The 21,317-nt window shown below is 46.4% G+C and overlaps 1 protein-coding gene across 1 annotated transcript in view; it reads right to left on the reverse strand.

The window, feature by feature from the left end:
- The window catches only part of LOC126545837 (growth hormone secretagogue receptor type 1-like), a 206,166-nt gene that overhangs the window by 29,248 nt on the left and 155,601 nt on the right, over positions 1–21,317 (reverse strand). The window contains exon 2 of the mRNA XM_050193840.3: positions 2,012–2,556. Within this exon, the coding sequence (XP_050049797.2) occupies positions 2,012–2,556 (545 nt within the window). The remainder of the gene's footprint in view (positions 1–2,011; positions 2,557–21,317) is intronic.

The raw sequence follows: 21,317 nt of genomic DNA on the forward strand, positions 1-21,317 counted from the left end.
TGTAGGCTGCATAGGAGCTTGAGTTTGGCCTAGTTGGTGTTTACTTCATATAATATTGACCGGTAACACTAACGAGGACATGGGAAGAGAACACAAAACGACGACACGGGTGGCTTCTTGAGGACACGAAAGAGGATGTAACACAGCAAGAACGGCCATCTGTACGACATATATGCTTGAGAAGAACTTGAGCATGGCCTAGTTGGCGTTTACTTCATATATAATATTGAGCACTAATAAAGACGAGGACAGAGCAAGAGTTCACAAAACGACGTCATGGGCGGTATATTGAGGACACTAAAGACGATGGAACACAGCAAGAAGGGCCCTCTGTACGAGCTGTATGCTCCATATGTTTGATGTTTACTTCATGTCATATTGACCGCTAATAAAAACGAGGGCAGGGGAACAGAACGCACATTGACGACACTCTTGACTTCTTTTCCCCTGTCCTGGCAGTTATTAGCGGTCATAATGATATGTAGTAAACAACTAGGCCCAACGCAAGTTCTCAAGTAAATTACGGGTATTGAAAAGGAAGTTTGGTAAATGTCGGCCTGGGTGGGGATCGAATGCGGGGGGTGCGAGAGGAGCACGCTTCCCCGACACCACGGCTGTGATTGACTGAATGTGTGCGTGCGTCATTGCGCACGTCACGCCGCAGCCATCTGGCTGGCTATAAATGTGGCCTAGACGTGACGACGCAGCCAATATTGAGGAGGTGGCGCCACGCTATGACTGTATAAAATGAGTGTACAAAATAAAAACCATTACTGTCCACTGGAATGCCGCTGAGTGGTCCTTCAAGTTATCAACTCCTCGCGAGCAAGCGAGCGCATTCGGTCGCTTGGAGCGTTTTCATTTGTCCTTACCGAGGCGTAGTGAAAACGCAGCTTGCGCGGACAATAAACGCGTAGAAAAAGCATTGCACCAAAACGATTATAATGATTTCGCCTTCCCACATGTAATCAGCCTTAAGTGCCTGCCGAATGTTTCCTGTTGCAGTCATTTAACTGGTGTGGAGGATAATTATGCCTTTTCGTTTCAGCATTAGAAGCATTCTTTACAGGATTGGCGAGGTTGCTGAAGATTGGCCCCTGTTTGCAAAAGAAAGGTCCCTGGAAGGTCGTTTCGCGAATTGCAAGCGCCGCAATGTCCGTTTAAGCATTGTATCTATACATTCTGTAGCAATACTCCTTCCAGGCTCCCATAGTGTGTACGTCCAGCCTATGTATGTCAAAAAGCTGGAAGGCATCCTCGTAAATGTGAAAATTGTACGTAACTGAGGGTGGCCTTTTAGGCTTTTGACGCACGTATTGGGAAGATCGTAATGAGCACTGCATGTACAGAAGCATAACTACGATCCATTAAAATTTGAAATACACTTGTAATTGCGCACAGATGCTTTTCAGATGCTGTTATTTCTGAAGAAGGGGCGAAAGTATTTCAACAAGCCGCTATACATAGTTGCAACTGCATCTGCACTAGTGGTGGTAGAATAAACCTACACCACTACAGTTGCACCCGCGAGCAGCAATAGACTAAAACTGCTCTAGTGCAGTCACTCTCCTTCCACAGAGTAGCGATGGATTGTCCTAGTGCTAGTACCATCTCCGGAAAAGGAAGAGTCTATTTGTCCTACTCCTGATAGTGCACAAGTTATCTTGAAAAAAAAAAGAAGAGACGCATGTGTGACAAATTGTTACTCCATTGATATACTGACGTTAACTTCTATAATACATCCTTTAAATTTAGAGTGTGGCGACGGACCGACTTGACTCTTAGGACCACCAGACACGTGCAGTATGCGCTGTGTGAGTGAGAGCTGCATAGCCACTGCGTATTATTGCGATAAACCATGCTGTGAGCACTCCTATAACCAATGTAAACCGTCACTACCGAACAAGCAGCCGATCATACCACTCAATCACATATTGCTCAACAGCTTGTGAGCACGGTGGTTAATGCGAGCCTCTACAAGGATTTGCATCGAGAACAAGGAGTGCTCGACCTGTTCCTCGACGGGCGCGGGAGAGACGATGATCCAAAGGATGAGTGCCCGGTAAGGCAACAAGCAGACGAAGAAGCTGATCACAACGGCAGCCAGCATCAGCACCACCTGGCGGCGGGCGCGTAGCTGCGCCGCCTCGGGCGCCGATGGAGGAGCGCTGCCAGTGTCGCGCTGGCGCACGAGCTGGCGTGCTATGCTCGCGTACACGACCAGTAGCACGAACAAAGGCAGCACAAAGAGCAGCGCCATTGTGGCCATGATGTACAGGCGCCGCCAAGGCCGCCCGAACGAGGTGCCACACGAAGCCACCGTACTTCCGTCATAATACTCCACCCAGCCGTACTGGGACACGAACAGCATCGGACTGGTGACCACCAGCGCTAGGAGCCACACAGCGCTGATGATGGCCAGAGCACGCATCTTTGTGCAAGTGTAGCCGGCCTTGAGCGGCTGGCAGATGGCGTAGTAGCGCTCGAAGCTGATCGCCAGTATGGTCAGGATCGACACATGCGCCATCACCAGCTCCAGGAACGGGGTGAGCCGACCTGCGAATGTAGTGAAAATCATATTGCACACTAAGGATGGAACTTCCACTACCGTACATGGCACTAATGGAGTCAATGGCGTCTATTGGCCAAACCACGCGTAGGCATGCCGGCAATCCTGCAGATGGTGCGGGACAGATCGTACGCGTCCAAGCGCGGCACGAGCACGGACATCTCGGTATCTGTTCCAGACAGATATCGGTGCTCTGGCTGGCTGCCTCGCCTTTCCATGCACTTGGCTTCGGTGCGGTACAATCAGTGAGGCAACTTTGTGTCATGCGTGAATGTGTTTTCAGAGCGCAGCTGTTAGGCGCCCATTCCTGCGGCCAGCGTCGGCGTCGACCTAACAGAGCGAACGAGCACAGCGTAAGATGAAAGCGAACGCGGAGCGCAGCGTTTCAATGCCTGCGCAGCGTTTGTGCGCAGGCGCGAGTAAGATAGGCTGCGAGAGAGAAAATGTGGGGGCTTTTGTTCCTTGAATACCTGATTTTGGCTAGGTACTACGGAGAAGTTTATTTGCTCGTTTTCTATGCGTTTGTCGCTAGGCGTGCCGGCATCGCCGTGTGAGGTCGCTTGTTGACCATAATCAAATGCACCAGTTTGTTTACGCTGCGACGCTGGCTGCCGGCGCGGTGAACGAGGTGAAGCAGTGGGCACTGACGCCTGATTTGGCGATCTCTGTTTCTAAAGGCACATATGTCGGACATACGCATATCCCAGAAGCTAAAGGTGTGTCAAGCATACTTTCTCGAGCCTGCGGCGCTCGCGCTGAGTCATGCCATGCCGTTTATGCCTTTCTCGCGCCTTACGGCGCCCTACCTTCAAAAAAACCCCGATTTTCTTGGGGGAGCAGTAGGGACCCTAGCAGAGCCGAGCCTGCTGTCCTGGAGCAGTATGTTCGCTCGCACCAAACTAAAAATACGCTGGGCGTCACTTGTTTGCTTCCGTTTCACTGGCTCTGTGGAGCTGCGCCACTGCACTACGTACTGCAGCATGTTGATTTAAGGTTCTCGGTACAAATTCAAGTATACTAACAGTGCGAGACACAGGACGAGAAAGTAGGTGACACCCATATCTGTTATAATGCTACGTACACAAGTGACTGCAGCGCCTAAAAACATTTTGGTGTTGGCTTTTTACGACTTTCGAAATATTCAGGGAGGACCTCCATGCATAAATACAGCACACGCGCCGCGATGGACGAACCCGGCTAGCGCTAAGATGGAAGTTCAAAAACATTCCACGTTCAGTAACCACACACATATATCAGTTGCGGCTTCCTTCAGGGGCATACGTGAGCTTTCGGGTTGGTGCTTGCTGCTGCGTTTGGTGCAAGAATATGGATTGCAGCAGGCACCGCTTATGCACAATTACGATCAATATACGCATGCCACTTCTCTAGAAGCTTACGCTAACCACGGGTAGCGTGAGGGTCTCCATGCACTGACACGATTATTTCACCGTAGCCGAATTTCGACTATTTATATGCGATAAGGGTATCTATTTGAGCTTGTTGGTAAGGCATCTTGTAATTTGTTGTAGCACTGGCAGAACGACACGGACATAGGAGGCACATGAGACAACACACATCACTGAACGACCAGCTGCGAGCCACTGCGCAGCTATTACAGCTGCAAACAGCTGTGAACGTCCGTCATGTCTCCTCGCACTGATCTTCAGGAACCGCTGTTGCGCACTCAAAAACAGATCTAAACTTAAAATAGTTTTTACATTACAAAACACACGTATCATTTGTTCTTAATAAAGACATGTCAATATTATCATAACGCACAAGGTTTCTTAGTTGCATTTGAAAAATTGTGCGGCGTACTTCACAATACGTGGCAGAAAGCAGCCCTGGGCGTTGCAGCAGCGCCATTGTTCTAATCGTAATCCTGTGAAATGCGCCCTCTAAATATCGCATTGGTACGCTTCCGATTGCACTGATTTTTGTCGCTCCAGTCACAGCATGTGAAACAGGCTTTTGGCGGCGAACTGCGGAGATCAAAGGGAAGACACCCCTCCGCGCGCTGCGTTCCTCGCAGCTCCTGTCCGGCGGTCCTCAAGATTTGATGGCTGACCCATGGTACTGTGCCTGCCCATCATTCCTGGGCTGCCGTCCGTGCCTCCTAGTAGTGGTCCCTTCCTCGTGTATGGGACTTTTGTTATCAAGGCAGGCCCCAGGACTCGCATCAAGAGAAGCGACATGTTCGCCTCATGTAATCGCTGTGGCACCTTCTCCGTAACCTGGTCCTGTTGAAGACGACGACGCCCTCGTTGACTTTGCCCCGCTGGCTTAGCCCTTTTGGCTGTCTGAACCTTGCCATTTGGCCTCGGTCAGCCTTCTTTGCAGGCCGGCCTCGGTCTTTAGGAGGGTAGAATGCGGGCATCGAGATGCTTTCCCGCGCATCATCCCCCGGCTCATGCATTTTGCTTAGCATGATCTCCAAGAACCGCCATCCCAGTGGCAACGTGGCAGACACAGCTAGATTTCTCTTTTAAAGGGGCCCTGAACCACCCCTCTGGCTTGGTGAAATAACGTAGTCCGCGGGTAGCATACGCCGTTGTGAACATTTCAGGCAAGTTCTGCTGTCGTTTGCGGTCCGTGGAGCTCGCAAGCGGAGCGCGAAGTCACCTTTTTCTCAAACGCTCTCGTTTCAAAAACCCCATGATCTTCGCTCCTTTTTGTGTGCTCTATTTCGTCATAACGCACACTCCAATACGCGGCTGCTATTGGTCGCGGCGCTCGGCTACACCGCGGCCGCCGCGAGGTGCCGCCACGAGTCCAGTGGCTAAGCGCACTGCGACTCTCTGAGGACAGCCGCGTTTGGCTTACGCTTAGCGCGGCATAGCTTCCAAATCGGAAATTTGAACTGCGCACCATTGTGACGTCTCCGCCGTAGCCTTCGCAGTGCAAGGCATTGGAGGAGGAAAGGGAGCACAGCTGAGGCCGTGTTCGATTGCCGATAACTCCGCTTCTGCTGAACGCATTGAAGTACTTTTTGCGGCAAAGTGGTTCTGAAATGGCCTATCTTCACTTCAAATGTCTTTCTCCACTTCGCTAAAAAGTGGTCCCGGGCCCCTTTAAGTCAATCCAGCTTCATTTGAGATTTTGTGTTGTCTTGTTTAATCCTTTTGCGTGTCTCAAGCGTAGATTCATTAGAGCGCTGAAGCAACACAATACAAACAAAGGTAACCCTGCTCTCCTCGCGTCTCCGCTTGTGTGTCGTCACAAGTCAGCGCAATGTGGGATTCCGAAACTTCTCCTTCAAAAGCGCAATATGGCGCAACGAGAAACAACAGCGGCCTCCGAACGTCGGAATCACGGCATCAGGGTCGTGGGCGCTGTAGTTGCGGGCACAATCGGCGATATGCATGAAAGGGGCATCAACGCGAGAGATTCAACTGCTAGCGAGATAGAAATGTCTGGGCCCGATGAGCTTAAGGGGCTGGTTGAAAGTTTCCGCATTATTCCGGCCGCTGCATTCGAAAGAGTTTTTCTACATTTCTCAAGGTAAAAAGCTATTTTTACACCTTTATTCCATGGTGCTGTTTCTTAGTAACATTCATATAAAAAATTGAACGCAACTGACACCGATAGCTGCACTGAACTATAAAACAGTTTCGACATGCAGGCTAAAGAAGGACCATTTCTTTTCGGAAATAACTGTGCATCCGAACAATGCCTGCATTTCTACTGATCCGTACTTCGTTCATTCAACCGAATGACGACGACTTAACAAATTGAGCAAATTTTTTTTCTACTCATCATATCTCTGCTGAAAACAAAATGTTCACCTGCTGCAAAAAGAAGGCGGGGATTTTGTTTCTGTTTTCTTCAGGGAAGAAAGACGTTATAAGGAAAGTCACATAAGCAAAGGGTGATTCATATTCTGAACAAGTTAATTGACTTACCGTCCAGTCGGGAATGTGCCTTATAACATCTGCTTCTTAGTTGACAGCTTAAGGGCTGAGCCCAGAAAAAGTTGGTCATGGAAGAGGTCTGTCTTTTTTTCGTACGTAAAGAGTATTCTGTAAACAATCTCAGTCAGAACAAGTGGAAGCAAGGCTTACATATCTAGACAGTGTCACGTGCATTGGTGCTGGCTTAGCAATTGTAGACGAATTCACTGACTCTTTGCTGAATCGAAAAATCTCATATAAACCGAGGCATAGCGAAAAAGAAAAGAATTGCGCCTATGACGGCAAAAAACAGCACGTCTCTGCATATTGGTGGACGAATGAATATACAAGCCCACTCAACTTTCAACATAGACGCTTTTCGATACGTGCCGAATTTTTTTTTAATGTGTCGGCTGAAAAGTAAAACTTGCAAAAAGTTTTGTATTTCTCTAGCTTTCAACACCTCTGTATTCGGTCCTCTCAGCCGTTAGTATGAAAAAGCCAGAATTTCAACCAATTTAACAAAGAAGGATATAGCGACACATATTTTTTTTTATTTATAATTTCGGTTCCCACCCTACCGGTGCCGCCACCGCGGAATAGAAACGGCCACCACGCCGCCGCCAGTCGAAATTGACACGCCGCACACCTCTAGCCACAGCTAACTTCCCGCGCAAACCGTGTTTCTCCAGAGCCAGCTAGACTAGGTGAACGCCTCCGCACTCGCCCTCACCTTTCCTCTGACGTCACCCCACTCTGCCTTAGCCGTACCACTGCGCGTGGTGTCGCCCTTGAGCACCAGATGGCGCTAGGTGCTAGATGCTACTAAAACGCCTTGATAATTTGAAAGTAGCGACACTCTCCTCCGCACGGCGCTTTGCTCCTCGATTCTCCTCCTCGCTTTCCTCCTCGCCGGCTGCGCACGGCACGCTTTTCCTTCTGGGCTCCCGCGGACGGGCCGCAGGATTCTATGGAGGCGTGTTATTTTTGGCCAGTTGCGCGCCGCAGTGGGGCTGAAACTTTTGAGAAATGCTAATAACAGCATCGATAATGCTGGAGGCAACGTTTATGAGGAGGTTGGTTTTTTTCTTAAAGCGGTATGAACTGGGTATACCGATGTAAAGGGAGCTCTGAGGCGAGTTCTACACTCCAGACAATTTTTCTACCACATGATCAGATGCTTTACTTCGTGCGTCTGATCTGGTATTGCTTGTGACACATGCCTTTGTGTGTGGCTTATTAAGCGAAAGCCTTAGACCTCTCTTTCAAGGTCCCGTTGTGAGCTACAGAAAATATCACGTGACCGAAGGAAGAGGGGAAGCGTACCAAAGCATGTGCAGGCGCGTATAAGAGACGATTAATGATTAGCAAAGTAATGATTGATTAGTGATTGGATTAAGATGAATTCGGGTGTATTAAGGTGGATTAAAGTCGATGAAGGTGCATTAGGGTGAATGAAGGTGGATTAAGTTGCATAAAGGAGGACTAGGTTGAATTAAGGTCGATGAAGGTGCATTAGGGTGGATGAAAGCGAGTTGAGGTGCATTAAGGACGATTATAGTGGATTAGGATGGATTAAAGTGCATGAAGAAGGATAAGGGTGGATTAGGAAGGATTAAGGGTGATTTTGGTGGGCTAGGGTGAATTAAAGTGAATGAAGGAGGATTAAGGTGGATTAGGGTGGACTAAGGTAGATGAATGTGGATTAAGGTGAATTAAGGACGATTACAGTGGATTAGTGTGGATTAAAGTGAATGAGGAAGCACTAGGGTTGATTAAGGAGGAATAAAGTGCATTAAGGAGGGTTAGAGTAGATGAAGGTCGATGAAGGTGAACTAGGGTGAATTAAGGAACACTTTCGTGGATTATGGTGGATTAAAGGAAATGAAGGAGGCTTAAGGTCGATGAATGTCGATTCGGTGGATTATTGCGCATTAGGAGGATTATGGTAGACTAATTGGTCTTAATACTCAATGAACCCTAATTCACCTTAGTCCACACTAATCCACCTTAATGCTCCTTCTTCCACCTTAATCCAGTTTAATACTCCCAATCCACCTTAATACTACGGAATCAACCTACGTCGCCCATAATGCACCTTAGCCTACCCTATACGGTCTTAATCCTCCTTTATCAACCCTAATCCATCACAATCCACCTTAATCCGCATTCATCCACCTTAATCCTTAATCATGCACCTTAATCCAACTTAATCCTGCTTAATAGTCCCATTCTACCTTAATACACGCTAATCCACCTCTATTAGACTTAATCCAGCTCCATGGTCCCAAATCCACCTTAATCTACCCTAATCTATCCCAATCGGTCGTAATCCTCCTTTATCAACCCTAATTCCCCTTAATCCACATTAATCGACCTTAATCTGTCTTTATCCGCCTTAATCCACCCTAATCTACGTTCATGCACCCTAATGCACCCTAATTCACCCTAATTGGTCTTAATACCCTTTCATCAACCCTTCACCTTAATCCACCATAATCCGCCCTAATCCCCCTCCACCCACCTTAATCTTTATTCATGCATCTTACTCCTTCTTAATACATTTTAATCCCCTTAATCTCCTTTAATACACTCTAATCAACCTTAATCCCCCTAATCCACCTTATGTCAATCACTAATGATTCATTAATTGGGTAAACATTCTCTTATACAGGGGTGGACATGCTTTGGGTCACCTCTGGCCTTCCTTGGGTCACGTAATACTTCCAGTTTACAACGCGACCTTGAAACATAGAGATCTAAAGGCGTTCGCCTTAAAGCTTAAAAAAAAAACTCAATGTTGACTTGCTAAGGCTCATCACCTGCAATACTACGGGTATACTTGCCACTAATTTTTTCAGGGCGCAAAGCAGAATCTATAGAGCTGCACTTCCGACTGAATAACAACAATTAGCGACGTGTGAGGTGATGAAGCCGCCCCAGAATATTAAGCATACTGAGGACAACCGCAACAATAATGGGCCGGAAGAATGAAAAAGAAATGCAGCATTACGGGATGCTTTGCTACGAGCTATAAGAAAGATGCCTCAGCTCGCAAACAACGCTGTTCTTTGTCGGAACAAAGTTCTTTCGGCCAGTGTCATGCAGCCACTGCTTCCTTCGCAAGCCGTCACGCTTTCCTTGTGGTATCATAAAAATGGCCTAACCATCTTCAGGCTTCTTGCTGCAGTTATATGCGCAACAGCCCGGCATAACGCTAGCCCATAGAGCAGAAAACGCCGCGTGCAACGTTCGCTACGCCGAGCTAAAGCACCGAGCCAGCCGTGCTAAGGAGGAAAATGGCGCGAACAAAAAAGAAAAACACAAGGAAAACTCAGGATCCGCACGTTTCCAAGGACAAAGGCAGGGAGACCAATCGTCGTGCAGAAAAACGGGGACAAAACTGGTTGCCGCGGGGGAACGCGCAAGGGGCGAGGGGGTCGCGCGGCAGCGTTCAAAGAGTGTCGCTACTTTCAAATTATCAAGGGATTTTAGAGGTTACGCGACCCACGTGACGCGCATATCCTGAGCCATCGAGACACCGCAGGAGAACGTCGCGGCACGTGGTTCGCTTTTTTGCATTTATTCCTCTGTGTACACGTACGGTCTGTTCGATGTCATGGGCCGATGTTGTGTGCCAAACTGTAGAGGGAACTACGACGACGGGCCAAAGGTCAGGCTGTTTGGGTTCCCAAGTGATCCCGAACGAAGGAAAAAATGGCAGTGGGCAGTGCGACTGGATGATGTCGACGTTCGAAAACTGAAAGATCCGCTGGTAAGTGTTGTCTGGCTTTTCAATTTGAGCAGTGATGATTTATATAAGCAATGCACAATGAAAGTGTATTAGTGCCAACTACGATATTCCATTGTTATACAATACGTTTTCAAGTGACCATTTATTTAAACCTGTAAGCCACGTGGGCTCGCGTGCGTTTGCGATGGTGTGTGTATATTCATTCGTTGAATGGCTCATGGGTCAGTAAAATGCGCTTTTCGGGGATCTCGCGCTTAGATTTGTAAGCGTATGTCACAGCTGTGCAGGCGTCAGGGTGTGTTCGTAATATGACGGCGCTGGTTCTTTCGCAGGTTTGTGAACGGCATCTCACGCCCGAGCACCTACGCACAACGTCAAAATACACGGCCTGCGACGGACGGACCATCGATGTTCAAATGAAGCTCACCCGGCTTACGCCTCATGCTGTTCCAACGATCTTTCCCGACTGCCAGCAATATATTTTGGATTCTTGCCAGTCGAGAGAAGACCCTGATGCAAAGCGAACACGTGTGGAGAACGAGCAGCTTCAAGGGGCATTAAAGCAGTCAGCTTTAGCGCACGAGAACGTGTAAAGAGAAAACAAAATTAATTGCCTCCAAGACATCAGTTCACGCCTGCACAAGCTAGGAGAGAAAAGGTTTTGGACAGCGATACCTTGTGACAGCTGCATGATCTTTACTGACATCAGTGACAACAGATGCTCCCGAGATTTTGGTGTCAGTGACTGTGTCATGGGATATGTCTGTGCGTGCGTTTTGGAGAGGTGCTCGTCTTACATCTGACAAGTGTTTTGAGATCCCACATCATATCCACGATTTCCGCGTGCTTGTTCAGCTCTTGGCTAATGTCGAGGACCACTGCACTAAAAGAGAACTACAAGTGGACAAAGGAAAGGCTGCACTGAAATTGGTGATCTCATTTCTTGATGACATTTCAAGTGGAGACCTTCTGGAGGACGAAAAGGTAGGCGCTGTGATGTTCCTCAAAGAGCAATGTCATCTCCTCATGAAGAGGAATAATGCTGTTCGGTGCTCTGCGGAACTTTTGGTGTTGTGTGCATTTTGTGCTCTATTTCACCGCATGGCTACAAGTTTTTGATGAGCAGTGGAAAGCTAGTGTTGCCTCATACGGAAACAATCAAGCGTATCTGTGGTGCACATGATGTCAGTCCTTTAAAGGAGCAAAATGAAGAGGGCTTCCTAAGATATATGAAAAGGAGGGCAAGTCTGCTAAAAGCTCATGAAAGAAATGCAACATTAATGGTAGATGAAATACACTAACAGCAGTCCTTTGAATACAAGGGTGACAGCATAACAGGGGCTGCTGCGAACTGTTCTGAACCTGCTAAGACAGCGCATGTATTCATGATGCAGTCTCTCCTGTCACCGTTTAAAGATGTTGCACACATCCTTCCAGTGTCAAAAATTACTGCGGTGGAACTGCATGAAACTGTAAATAAAGTAGTCTTGAGACTCGAAGAAGCGAACCTTCATATCGATGCAGTCATCACAGACAATAATTCCATTAATCGGAAAGTAATGGCTATGTTCAGTGAGGCCCAGAAGCTAGAAATTGTTTACCCCCGTGCAGCTGACCCGCAGCAGCCACTTTTTCATATTGCTGACTCTGTGCATTTGCCGAAATATATCAGAAACAATTGGCTAAACCAAAAAAAAAAAATACTGACAAATGTCTATATTACCCACCTTTTTCCTGTGGAACCACAGAAAGTATAAAAATGGCGGGTGCTTCATTCACATCACTCAGAAGGCTTCATCAGGCTGAGCAAACTAATACTGTGAAAGTGGCTTTGGCTAAAGTATAAAGCGTTAAATCCCACAAATATTGAGAGGAAGAACGTGAAACTTGCTCTGTAAATTTTTAACTCTTTTGCCTCATCTGCTTTGAGGATAGAGATGAAACCGTGCATCTGACGCTTGCAGATGGTACTGCAGATTTCATTGACCTAATTGTGCGACCGTGGAGAATCGTCAACGTCAAGATTCCCGATAAGGGACACAAAGTGAGAGATGTATGGCAAGAGCCAGTACGTGAAATCAATCGTGAGCAGCTGCAGTTGCTCGACACATTTGTTACCTGGCTGGATGACTGGAAAAGTAGGTGTGTGTTTACAGGTGCGTTGAGAAAGGAGACTCACTCAGCTCTCCGGCTTTCCGCATACGCCTCAATCGAGGTGTCAAGATATTGTTTGGAGAAGCTCTCAGTTTTACGCACGTTCTCCTTGGAAAATTTCAAACCGATCCCCTCGAAGCTCGGTTTGGGAAGTACCGGAAGCTGTCCTGGGTCCCTTTACAATGCGTCGATCACACAGGTATTTGAAGCTGAGGCAAAGATCCGCCTCCAGAACACACTGATCTTGCCAGATATGCCAGCATTCACTGACACTTGCAAAGAGACGTGTGTTGAAATGCTGATTGACAAATATAACATGAAGCTAAGAAGCTGTGACCTAAACAAGCCTCGGGAAGACATGCCGGAATTGGTGTACATCGCTGGCTACTGTGCCTACGCTGCTTTGAAGCACCAGCCTTGCAATGACTGCTGTGATTCACAATTACTGAGAGAGAGCTTGAACGCAGTGAGCATGTGCTCATTGATAATATGAGCAGAGGCGGCCTGAAATTTCCACAGCCATGTGTCGTTCATGTGGTGATGTGCACCAAGACTGTGCTAGAACATATTACAGGCAAAGAATATGAGAATATGTTTCATGCAGAGAGCAATCGGAGAGCTGCACTTCTAAGTATGATGAAGTATTTGCTCTGTGACCGTGAAGACTTTGACACTTGTGCAACTGGTCACTGTCAAGAGTCAATGTTAAAGAAGATCCTTAATCCAGCAGTAAACACTCTGCTGAATAATTACGCAGCCTTCAAAAACGACAAGATAAACAAAGAAAAGAATAATGGGAAAAAGAGAAAGTTGATTACCCTCAAGTGAAAATGATGTGTGCTGTTTTCGCGAATGTGTATGCTACAATACATACAACGGGCCCAACTGGGCTAGTGCAGAGTAGGGTATAACCCCGGGTCGACGCTTGGCCAGCGTCACGACTCGTTAAATCGTCGTTTGCCGGCACTTTATTAAAGTTATTCCTATCCTATCCTATGAACTGCGTGTTATGTTGTCTTGACTTTCATGAAAATTTTAAAAATTATTCAGCATTGTGAAGTTCCACAGATTTTTCTTATTAAGCTAGTGAGGTTGATGTATGTCATATTTTATTGATGTGAGTGTTGTGTGTTCGAATGTCATTCTGTGATAGTGGAAACCAATGCCAAATAAGATGTGTGATATGAATTGTACAGCTGTCTGTGACAGACTGAAAAAAAGAAAGATGTTTTTCCGGCGCCTGGTCTTTTTAGACCCAAATTCTGTAGTGCATTTTGTTTTATGGAGGCCATTGCCAGCTTTGCTCCAAATGTCGAAGTTGAGGTGGAATTGAATTGAATTATGGGGTTTTACGTGCCGAAACCACTCTCTGATTATGAGGCACGCCGCAGTGGAGGGCTCCGGAAATTTCGACCACCTGGGGTTCTTTAACGTGCACCTAAATCTAAGTACACGGGTGTTTTCGTTGAGGTGGAAAGAGCTTGTCTTAGTTGCTGAAATCACGCCAGTGCTAAATTTGTACTGGATGCAAATAAATTCCTGAGGTATACCTTCGAACATGCTGTAGTATTGTGCTTTTTTATTTGTTTTGATGACACCTCAAGCGGAGGCAGACGGCCTGAGTGTGGTGACGTCACGGGAGGAGTGCCGAGGCCTTCTCCAAGTCTAGGTGGTTCTGGTTTCTCCCTCCCGGCCTCGAGTCACGGCGCGAGCATATGTTACTGGAACGCGCTTTCATTGGCCTCCTGAATAGCGGTTACTTGGCGCGCAATCCACCCGATGTTCTCTTCCTCTGAGCGCTTCATCGCCGCGCAGTGAGGCAAACTCTAGTGAATTATCCCTAGATCTAGGGGTTTTCACGTTTGCTTAGGGCTTCAGCATCTTTCTCGAAGTATGTAGCGATCTTCAAAGATGCACTTATCTCGCCATTTACGCCACCACGCATACTTCAGTAAGATTACTGAAACCAGCTGCTTCTTAAGTCTCTAGCACCGCCAGTGGAAGTGGAGCAGCGCGCCCGGAGCAAGCGGTCGCTAGAACTAGTGGCGCTGCAGTCATTCGCGACTTCTTTCGATTATGGTGTCATAATAGGTGAGGGTGTCGCTGTTTCCTGCACGGCCGTAAGGGGCATGTCTTGCGACAGCCCTGTAAGTGAAGCCGCTCTAGTAACATAGTGTTTCTTTTTGACCAAGAAGGGCGAACCAGCGCTGTGCTTCGTTTCGGAAACTTTTGTTTGCTTCTCTTCGCGAAAGAGGGCGATGAATTATCGCGGCTGGATAGTACAGTGGTTGCGCAGCGTGTCTAAAAGGAAGCTTCTGAAGCTTCGCCAGTTTTAGCTTTTGTGCGCTCGAGAACGCATGCTTGGCAGTTTAGAATATTTATACTTCGACCGCACCTCATGCCCTCGTGGTTCCAAGAGATCTTTGTGCAGTAGACGCATTAACAAAGTAAATGGCAACTTCTGGAACTAGCGGTGACGAGCAAGGTCAGCCGAGTAAAAAGAAACCAATTTACGATATAATTCAACAAGACATATGAACATGTGAACAGAAGCGCACACAAAGCACTGCGGCCGCGTGAAGCATAACGGTGTCATTGTATAACAATTTTAGGAATTTTTTCGCAATCTATAGGGATTTGAGGGTATCATTCTAGGGATAATATGGCACACTGAGTTGGCAACACTGTCGCCGCGGCAGAAGGAAAACTGAGGAGAGGCCCTATCCCCTTCGCGCGCTAGGAGAAAAGTATGGAGGAAATGACTTAGTAGGTTCTCCTTTTTAAAACGAAGCTTTCTTTGCCTTTTCCTTCGACTTTCCCACTGCTGCTGCTGCTACTGTGGCTGCTGCTATCGGCACACCGCGTCGGGAAAGGGGGGGGGGGGGGGGGGTGTTCAGAGCGTGTATATACACGGAAAGAGCGTGGCAGGGAAGAAAACAAGCACGAGGAAGTCGTTTGAACCGCATCGCGTTGAATGTGCAGAATGCCCTCTGGAGCTCCCGGGTCATCGCCACTTTAGCCTCTTAACAGCTGTAATTATCAGTGACCCCCCCTAAGCGCTTACTTTTCTACCAACGTGCAACTCCAGAGGCAAGCTAGATAGAATGGAAGAAATGACGGGGGAGAGAAGGCAGAGAATGGGTAAAACTGACGCAGTAGAGAAACGAGTGAATAACAGCCTTGCCACTTTTCGCTCGCAGTTCCCGTACAAGAAGGGGGTGGATAGGGAAAAGGTGACGTGAGAAGGTGAGAAGGTGAGAAGGCAACGAAACGCTGGATTTAACTTCAACGTACGGTACGGTGCGTTTTTGCTATCTCTGCAAAATAAAAGCATGCAAATATGTTTAGCGGACAACTTACGCAGGGCGTGCAGAAGCAGAGCTGCATTAATTAAAGCGCACCGAAGGGTCTCGGCGACATAACGGAAGCGGTCTCACGTCGAATAAACACTTCTGTACCCATCGCAATAGCTTCGCGGCTATGGCATTGCTCGAAGTCGCGGATTTCAACTTGTACTTTAATAATTCTTCAAGTATATACTAGAAACGTCCTCCTGGGCTAAAAGCTGCCATAAGCAGCTTGACTGGTCCCCAGAGCCGTTGTTGTACATGGCAAAACTATAACAGTAAGTACTTTGTAACATAAAACAGTTCAAAAGCAGTTGAACCCGCATAAAATCAATTGTAACATTTTAAAATATAAGCGTATTGAGAGGATAATTGTAGTGCGATACCGAAACAAACAACATTCAAACATACCTCATAAGGTTAATAAAAAAAATCAAAGGGCACCATACAATTAGAATCGTCATACATGAAATATATATGTTTACAAGTGAACAAAACGACTCTTCGATTCCCGGCGACAAAATTAGTATTGTCAACATAATTATTAAGGATTTTTGGTAAACTGTGGTAAAAAAAATTAAAATTAAATTGTGGGGTTTTACGTGCCAAAACCACTTTCTGATTATGAGGCACGCCGTAGTGGGGGACTCCGGAAATTTCGACCACCAGGGGTTCTTTAACGTGCACCTAAATCTAAGTACACGGGTGTTTTCGCATTTCGCCCCCATCGAAATGCGGCCGTCGTGGCCGGGATTCGATCCCGCGACCTCGTGCTCAGCAGCCTAACACCATAGCCACTGAGCAACCACGGCGGGTAAAAAAACTGTGTTTAATGAATTGTAATTTGTATTCAGTGTGAAAACGTGGTACATAAAAAGGATCAGGGTTTCTTAGATGTACTGGTATGTTATGGCGCTGCAAGGCCGTTATGGATGTAAGTCAATTCCTTAACTCTTCCTTTGTAAAATAAAACATCTGTAAAACGCGATATTCGTAGTAGCGGTCTGCCCATATAAATTGGTATATCTCTGACAAACTTTTTATTGTCGATATGGAATCGTTACTGGCAATGTGCCGGAGGAGCGCATTTTGTAATTTAATTATATCATTTACGTTCGTTTGCGTTGTGGTCCCCCATACTAAACTACAATAATTGAATTGGGGAGGTAAACAATAAATGATAGATTTATAGCTCGGTTTTTACCGGCATGAGAACTCTACAGCGAGCTAGCACCCCGGCTGCTGCAGAATATTTACTGCGAAGTTGGTGAAAATGAGCATCCCAATTTAGATGACAGGAAGAAGTTATACGAAGTATTTTATGATCGTTAGCTAGCTGAATATTTTCATCTCAATAAGTTATTGAGTGTTCCAGTTTAACATTTTTATTTCTTGCTCTAAAAAGAAAAGCTCTCGTCTTAGAAGGATTAAATCTGATTCCATTTAACTATGCCCACTCAGACAGATTACGTAACAGTGCACTACACGTAATAATTAGTTCGTTCGCGTCCTTTCCAATGAAGACTAAAGTGCTATCATCCGCATATACAAAGAAATCAACTGTAGCATAAATATTTACTAAGTCATTAACGTATAACATAAATAATGGTGGGCCCAAAACACTCCCTTGGGGCAACCCGTTTTTATTTGACTAGAAGAAAGATTGGACATTATCGATATACACACACTGACTCCTATTTTTCAAGTATGACTTCATCATGGCGAGGGTACTGCCGCGAACTCCACACATAGAAAGCTTAGATATCAGAATGTCATGATTGAGGCAATAAAACGCCTTGCTGAAGTAAATGAAAATCCCGAGGGCGAAATTCCCACCGTCTATAGCAATACGATACTTTCTTTCAAGGATAAAAGAGCTGTCTCCGTACATCTTCCCTTTCTAAAGGCAAAATTGTGAATTTGTTATAACGTCATGCTTGACGTAATAGTCCTTCGGAAACCCGCAAGGTGGATAAAAGTAATTATTAAAGCGAAAATCAGATATCGATCCGCTCGTAGCACATGCTACAATGGAAACCCATGCGGGTTCCTCGAAAGAAAAGCCTCGCAGTTGAAGAAAAATTCGTTCTGGTCGAGGACTCGCACCGGAGACCACCGCCTTTCAGGGGCAGCCGCTCTACCATCTGAGCTAACCAGGTGACTAGCAGATGGCAGGGCGAAGTCGATTTTGTCAACTCGAAGAAAACGGAATAGTTTGACGTGATAGTATTGCGGAAGCCCGCGAGGTGGAGAGAAGTAATTAATGAAGAGAAAATCCGACATCCACCTGTTCGTAGCAAATCTTACAAAGGAAACACATACGGGTTCCTCGAAAGAAAAGCCTCGTAGTTCAGAAAAATTCGTTCTGGCCCGGGACTCGGACCACTGCCTTTTCGGGACAGCCGCTCTACCATCTGAGCTATATTTCTGTGGAATATTTCCGTGGAAGCCCGCAAGGTGGAGAGCAGTAAGTCGGCGGCTAGGCTGTACCATGTAGTGATCCGGTATTTTGCTGTTGACAGGCTGTCTGATTGCGCACGCACTCGAAGCTACCGATCCGGTTATCAGGGAACAAGTATTGGCTGCCTGAATCACTGATTTTCGTATCAAGATACCAAAGGACCAACATCGGCTTCGTTCCCTGTCGCCCACCGTCGCTCCCATCACCTTGGTCACCTATCTCGGCAGCCCAATCAAGTCTAACTACCGTCTACAAAAGGACTGCTCTCGCTGACTCCCGTCGCAGTCGGCGGCAAGGCTGTACCATGTATTGATCCATTATTTTACTGTCGACAGGTGAGTTCAAACAACCATCTGCCCGCGTTCCTTTTTCTATTTTGCTCTCTGCAGCCGACTGCACCACAATGCCTGATTGTACCACTTGTGCTGAGCCATTGCCGCGAGACGATAAGTTTCTGACGTGCTCTGTTTGCAATGAAGCTTTTCACCTGGGTAAAAACTGCTCGACGGTTGCTAAATCAACTTTTTCAAAAATGTCGGCAGCAAAACGGGGATCTTGGGTGTGCTTGGCATGCAAGACGCAAGCTGTCAAGCAACCTGCAATGGGTAATAAATCGGATGATGGAGCACTCGAACAACAACTTTTGACTGTAAACGATAAACTGGACCGGCTGACGACTACAGTCGTAATGTTGGCTATTCGAATGGAAGAACTACTCTCCTTCAAAGCTATCGGAGAAAAAATTACAAAAACTGTTCTGCAGATACAGGAGTCGCTCGATTCCCTTGCTGTTAAATATGAATCGGTGTCGTCCACTGTAACTGCGAGCCAGATAGCAGTTGGCGGGCTTTGCAGGCAAGTAGATACACTCTCCTCCAAGATTGTTGCCCAGGCTGAGTTACTTGAGAAGGTTGGCTCTGAACTTAGCGAATTAGAGCAATACAGCCGACGCTGCAATTTTGAGATTCATGGCCTGCAATGTAACCCCAACGAGGATTTGTCTTCCTTCTTGTCAGGACTGGCGGCGAAGCTAAACATTTCCGAATTCAAACCGACCGATGTTTCTGCCGTTTACCGACTTCCCGCAGCAACAATACCATTCCTGTAATCCATGTGCAAATGCACACTGTCTCGGCCAAACAGTAATGGCTCGCCGCACGAGGAATCCTAGGTGAACTTGCTCATCATAGTACCTTTCCGCGGCTTTACTTCAACGATAATCTTTCGCGTGCCCAATGGGAGCTGTATCGGCTGGCAAGGCCGAAAGGCACAGAAAAAAAATAAATGCGTTTGGACCAAAAACGGCAGGATACTGGCTAAGAGGGATGAAGACGCACCTACTCTGTATATCAATAAGGCATCTGATTTCGAGAGTACTGAATGAGCATGAACAAAGATGCCTTCAAGACCTGTACTAGTCTGAACGAGGTCTGTAGTTTCTTTCCAAATCCTAATGGTTGCGCCTTCCGTGCAGTTCACGTCAACATTCGCAGTATTAGAAAACATTGGGACCATTTTCAGGCCTTAATTACTCATTTGAACTCCTATTTCGATGCGATCGTGCTTACCAAGATTAACATTCCGTCCGCCTGCATCAATCAGTATCAGATAATTGGATACCAAGTTTTTTCATATACTAGGCCAATTAAAAGGGGAGGAGGCGTGGCAGTTTTCATCCGAGACACATGGGCGACAACTGAGCTGACTTTCTCGTTTTCCCAAGCTGAAATTGTGGTAGTGGGTGTTAGCGCACCTTCCTTGTCACTAATTCTGCTTGCGGTTTATCCCCCACCGTGTTGCAACGGTCGCATATTCCTGGATCAACTGGATCTCGTCCTGGCCTCGAAGTCATCAATGGACCATGTTTGCCTAATTGGAAATGTCAACATAGGTACGCTACGCCCTTCAGCGACGAAAGTTAGCAATTATTTGGACGTCGTTTCCGATAGGCCTTGCAAATTACGATCTGTGAACCTACGCGCCAAGAATTCCTTGCTGGTCATCTTGTCACATCTTGCATAGATCATATAAATATACGTGCACATAACTTGAGTTTCAAATCTGCCGTTATTACAACGAAACGTGCTGATCATTACATGGTCTGCTGCTCACTAACAGATGACACTACTGACTTGGTCGCTCCAAACGAAGTCAAACAAATCTCAATTGTTGACCCTTTGGCTTTCGACAAATTTGTAATGAATCACGACTCGTATAACTTTTTGATGACTGTTCCTCCAGGCGGCGCCTATGACAACTTTGTAACACTGTTCACATATTTCCGGCTTGCAGCTACAAGGGTCTGTAAAATCAAATAACGTAACTTGGACCAAAAATGGATGTCGACAGAAATACTCGCGGCAATAAAACCAAAAGACTTGTTATGGGTTCAAACAAAGAGAAGTCCTAATTGTACTGCTTTGCGGCTTTGGTTCAAAGAGCTTCGAAATAAGATCAGTGCTATGATACGTCTAGCAAAACGTAATAACATACCAGCAAAATTCGCGGACGCTCGTTGTGACAGCAGAAAAACATGGTCCCTAATTAACAATCTTAGAGGGGGTGATGTACACGCTAATCGCCATGTTGATCTGATGTCTCGTTTTTCTTCAAATGGTACTGTAACCGCTAATGATTTTAACTCATTTTTTTTTTCAAAAGTGTCTGGTGTAGCGAGACCTCCTCCAGATATTTGCACATTGCAGACTAGTATTTCAGAATCCGCCCTTCTTCCCATGTTTTCGGAACATGACCTCAAATCAATCCTTTTCAGTCTAAAACCAAATAAGTCTCCAGGAATTGATGGTATTTCAATATTACAGCTGGGCAGAACTTTCGCAGCAATAAAAGATGTGCTACTACTTATTTCAAGCAATATTATTGCCACTGGTATCATGCCCGATAATCTGAAAAATGCGCTGGTCATTCCTCTATTTAAAAGTGGCACACGCAACAATATCGAAAACAACCGGCCAATTTCAATCCTTTCATGCATTGGGCAGATATTGGAAAAACATCTGCTCAAGACAATGAGCAGCTTTTTAAACAATCGTGGCGTGTTACCTCCTAGCCAGTATGGCTTTGTGCCGAATCGGGTAGGCAGCTGCTGCTTGAAGATTTTTCCGATACACTAAACTCTGCG

This window comes from Dermacentor andersoni, chromosome 1, assembly GCF_023375885.2.
Source record: "Dermacentor andersoni chromosome 1, qqDerAnde1_hic_scaffold, whole genome shotgun sequence".
Lineage (NCBI taxonomy): Eukaryota > Metazoa > Arthropoda > Arachnida > Ixodida > Ixodidae > Dermacentor > Dermacentor andersoni.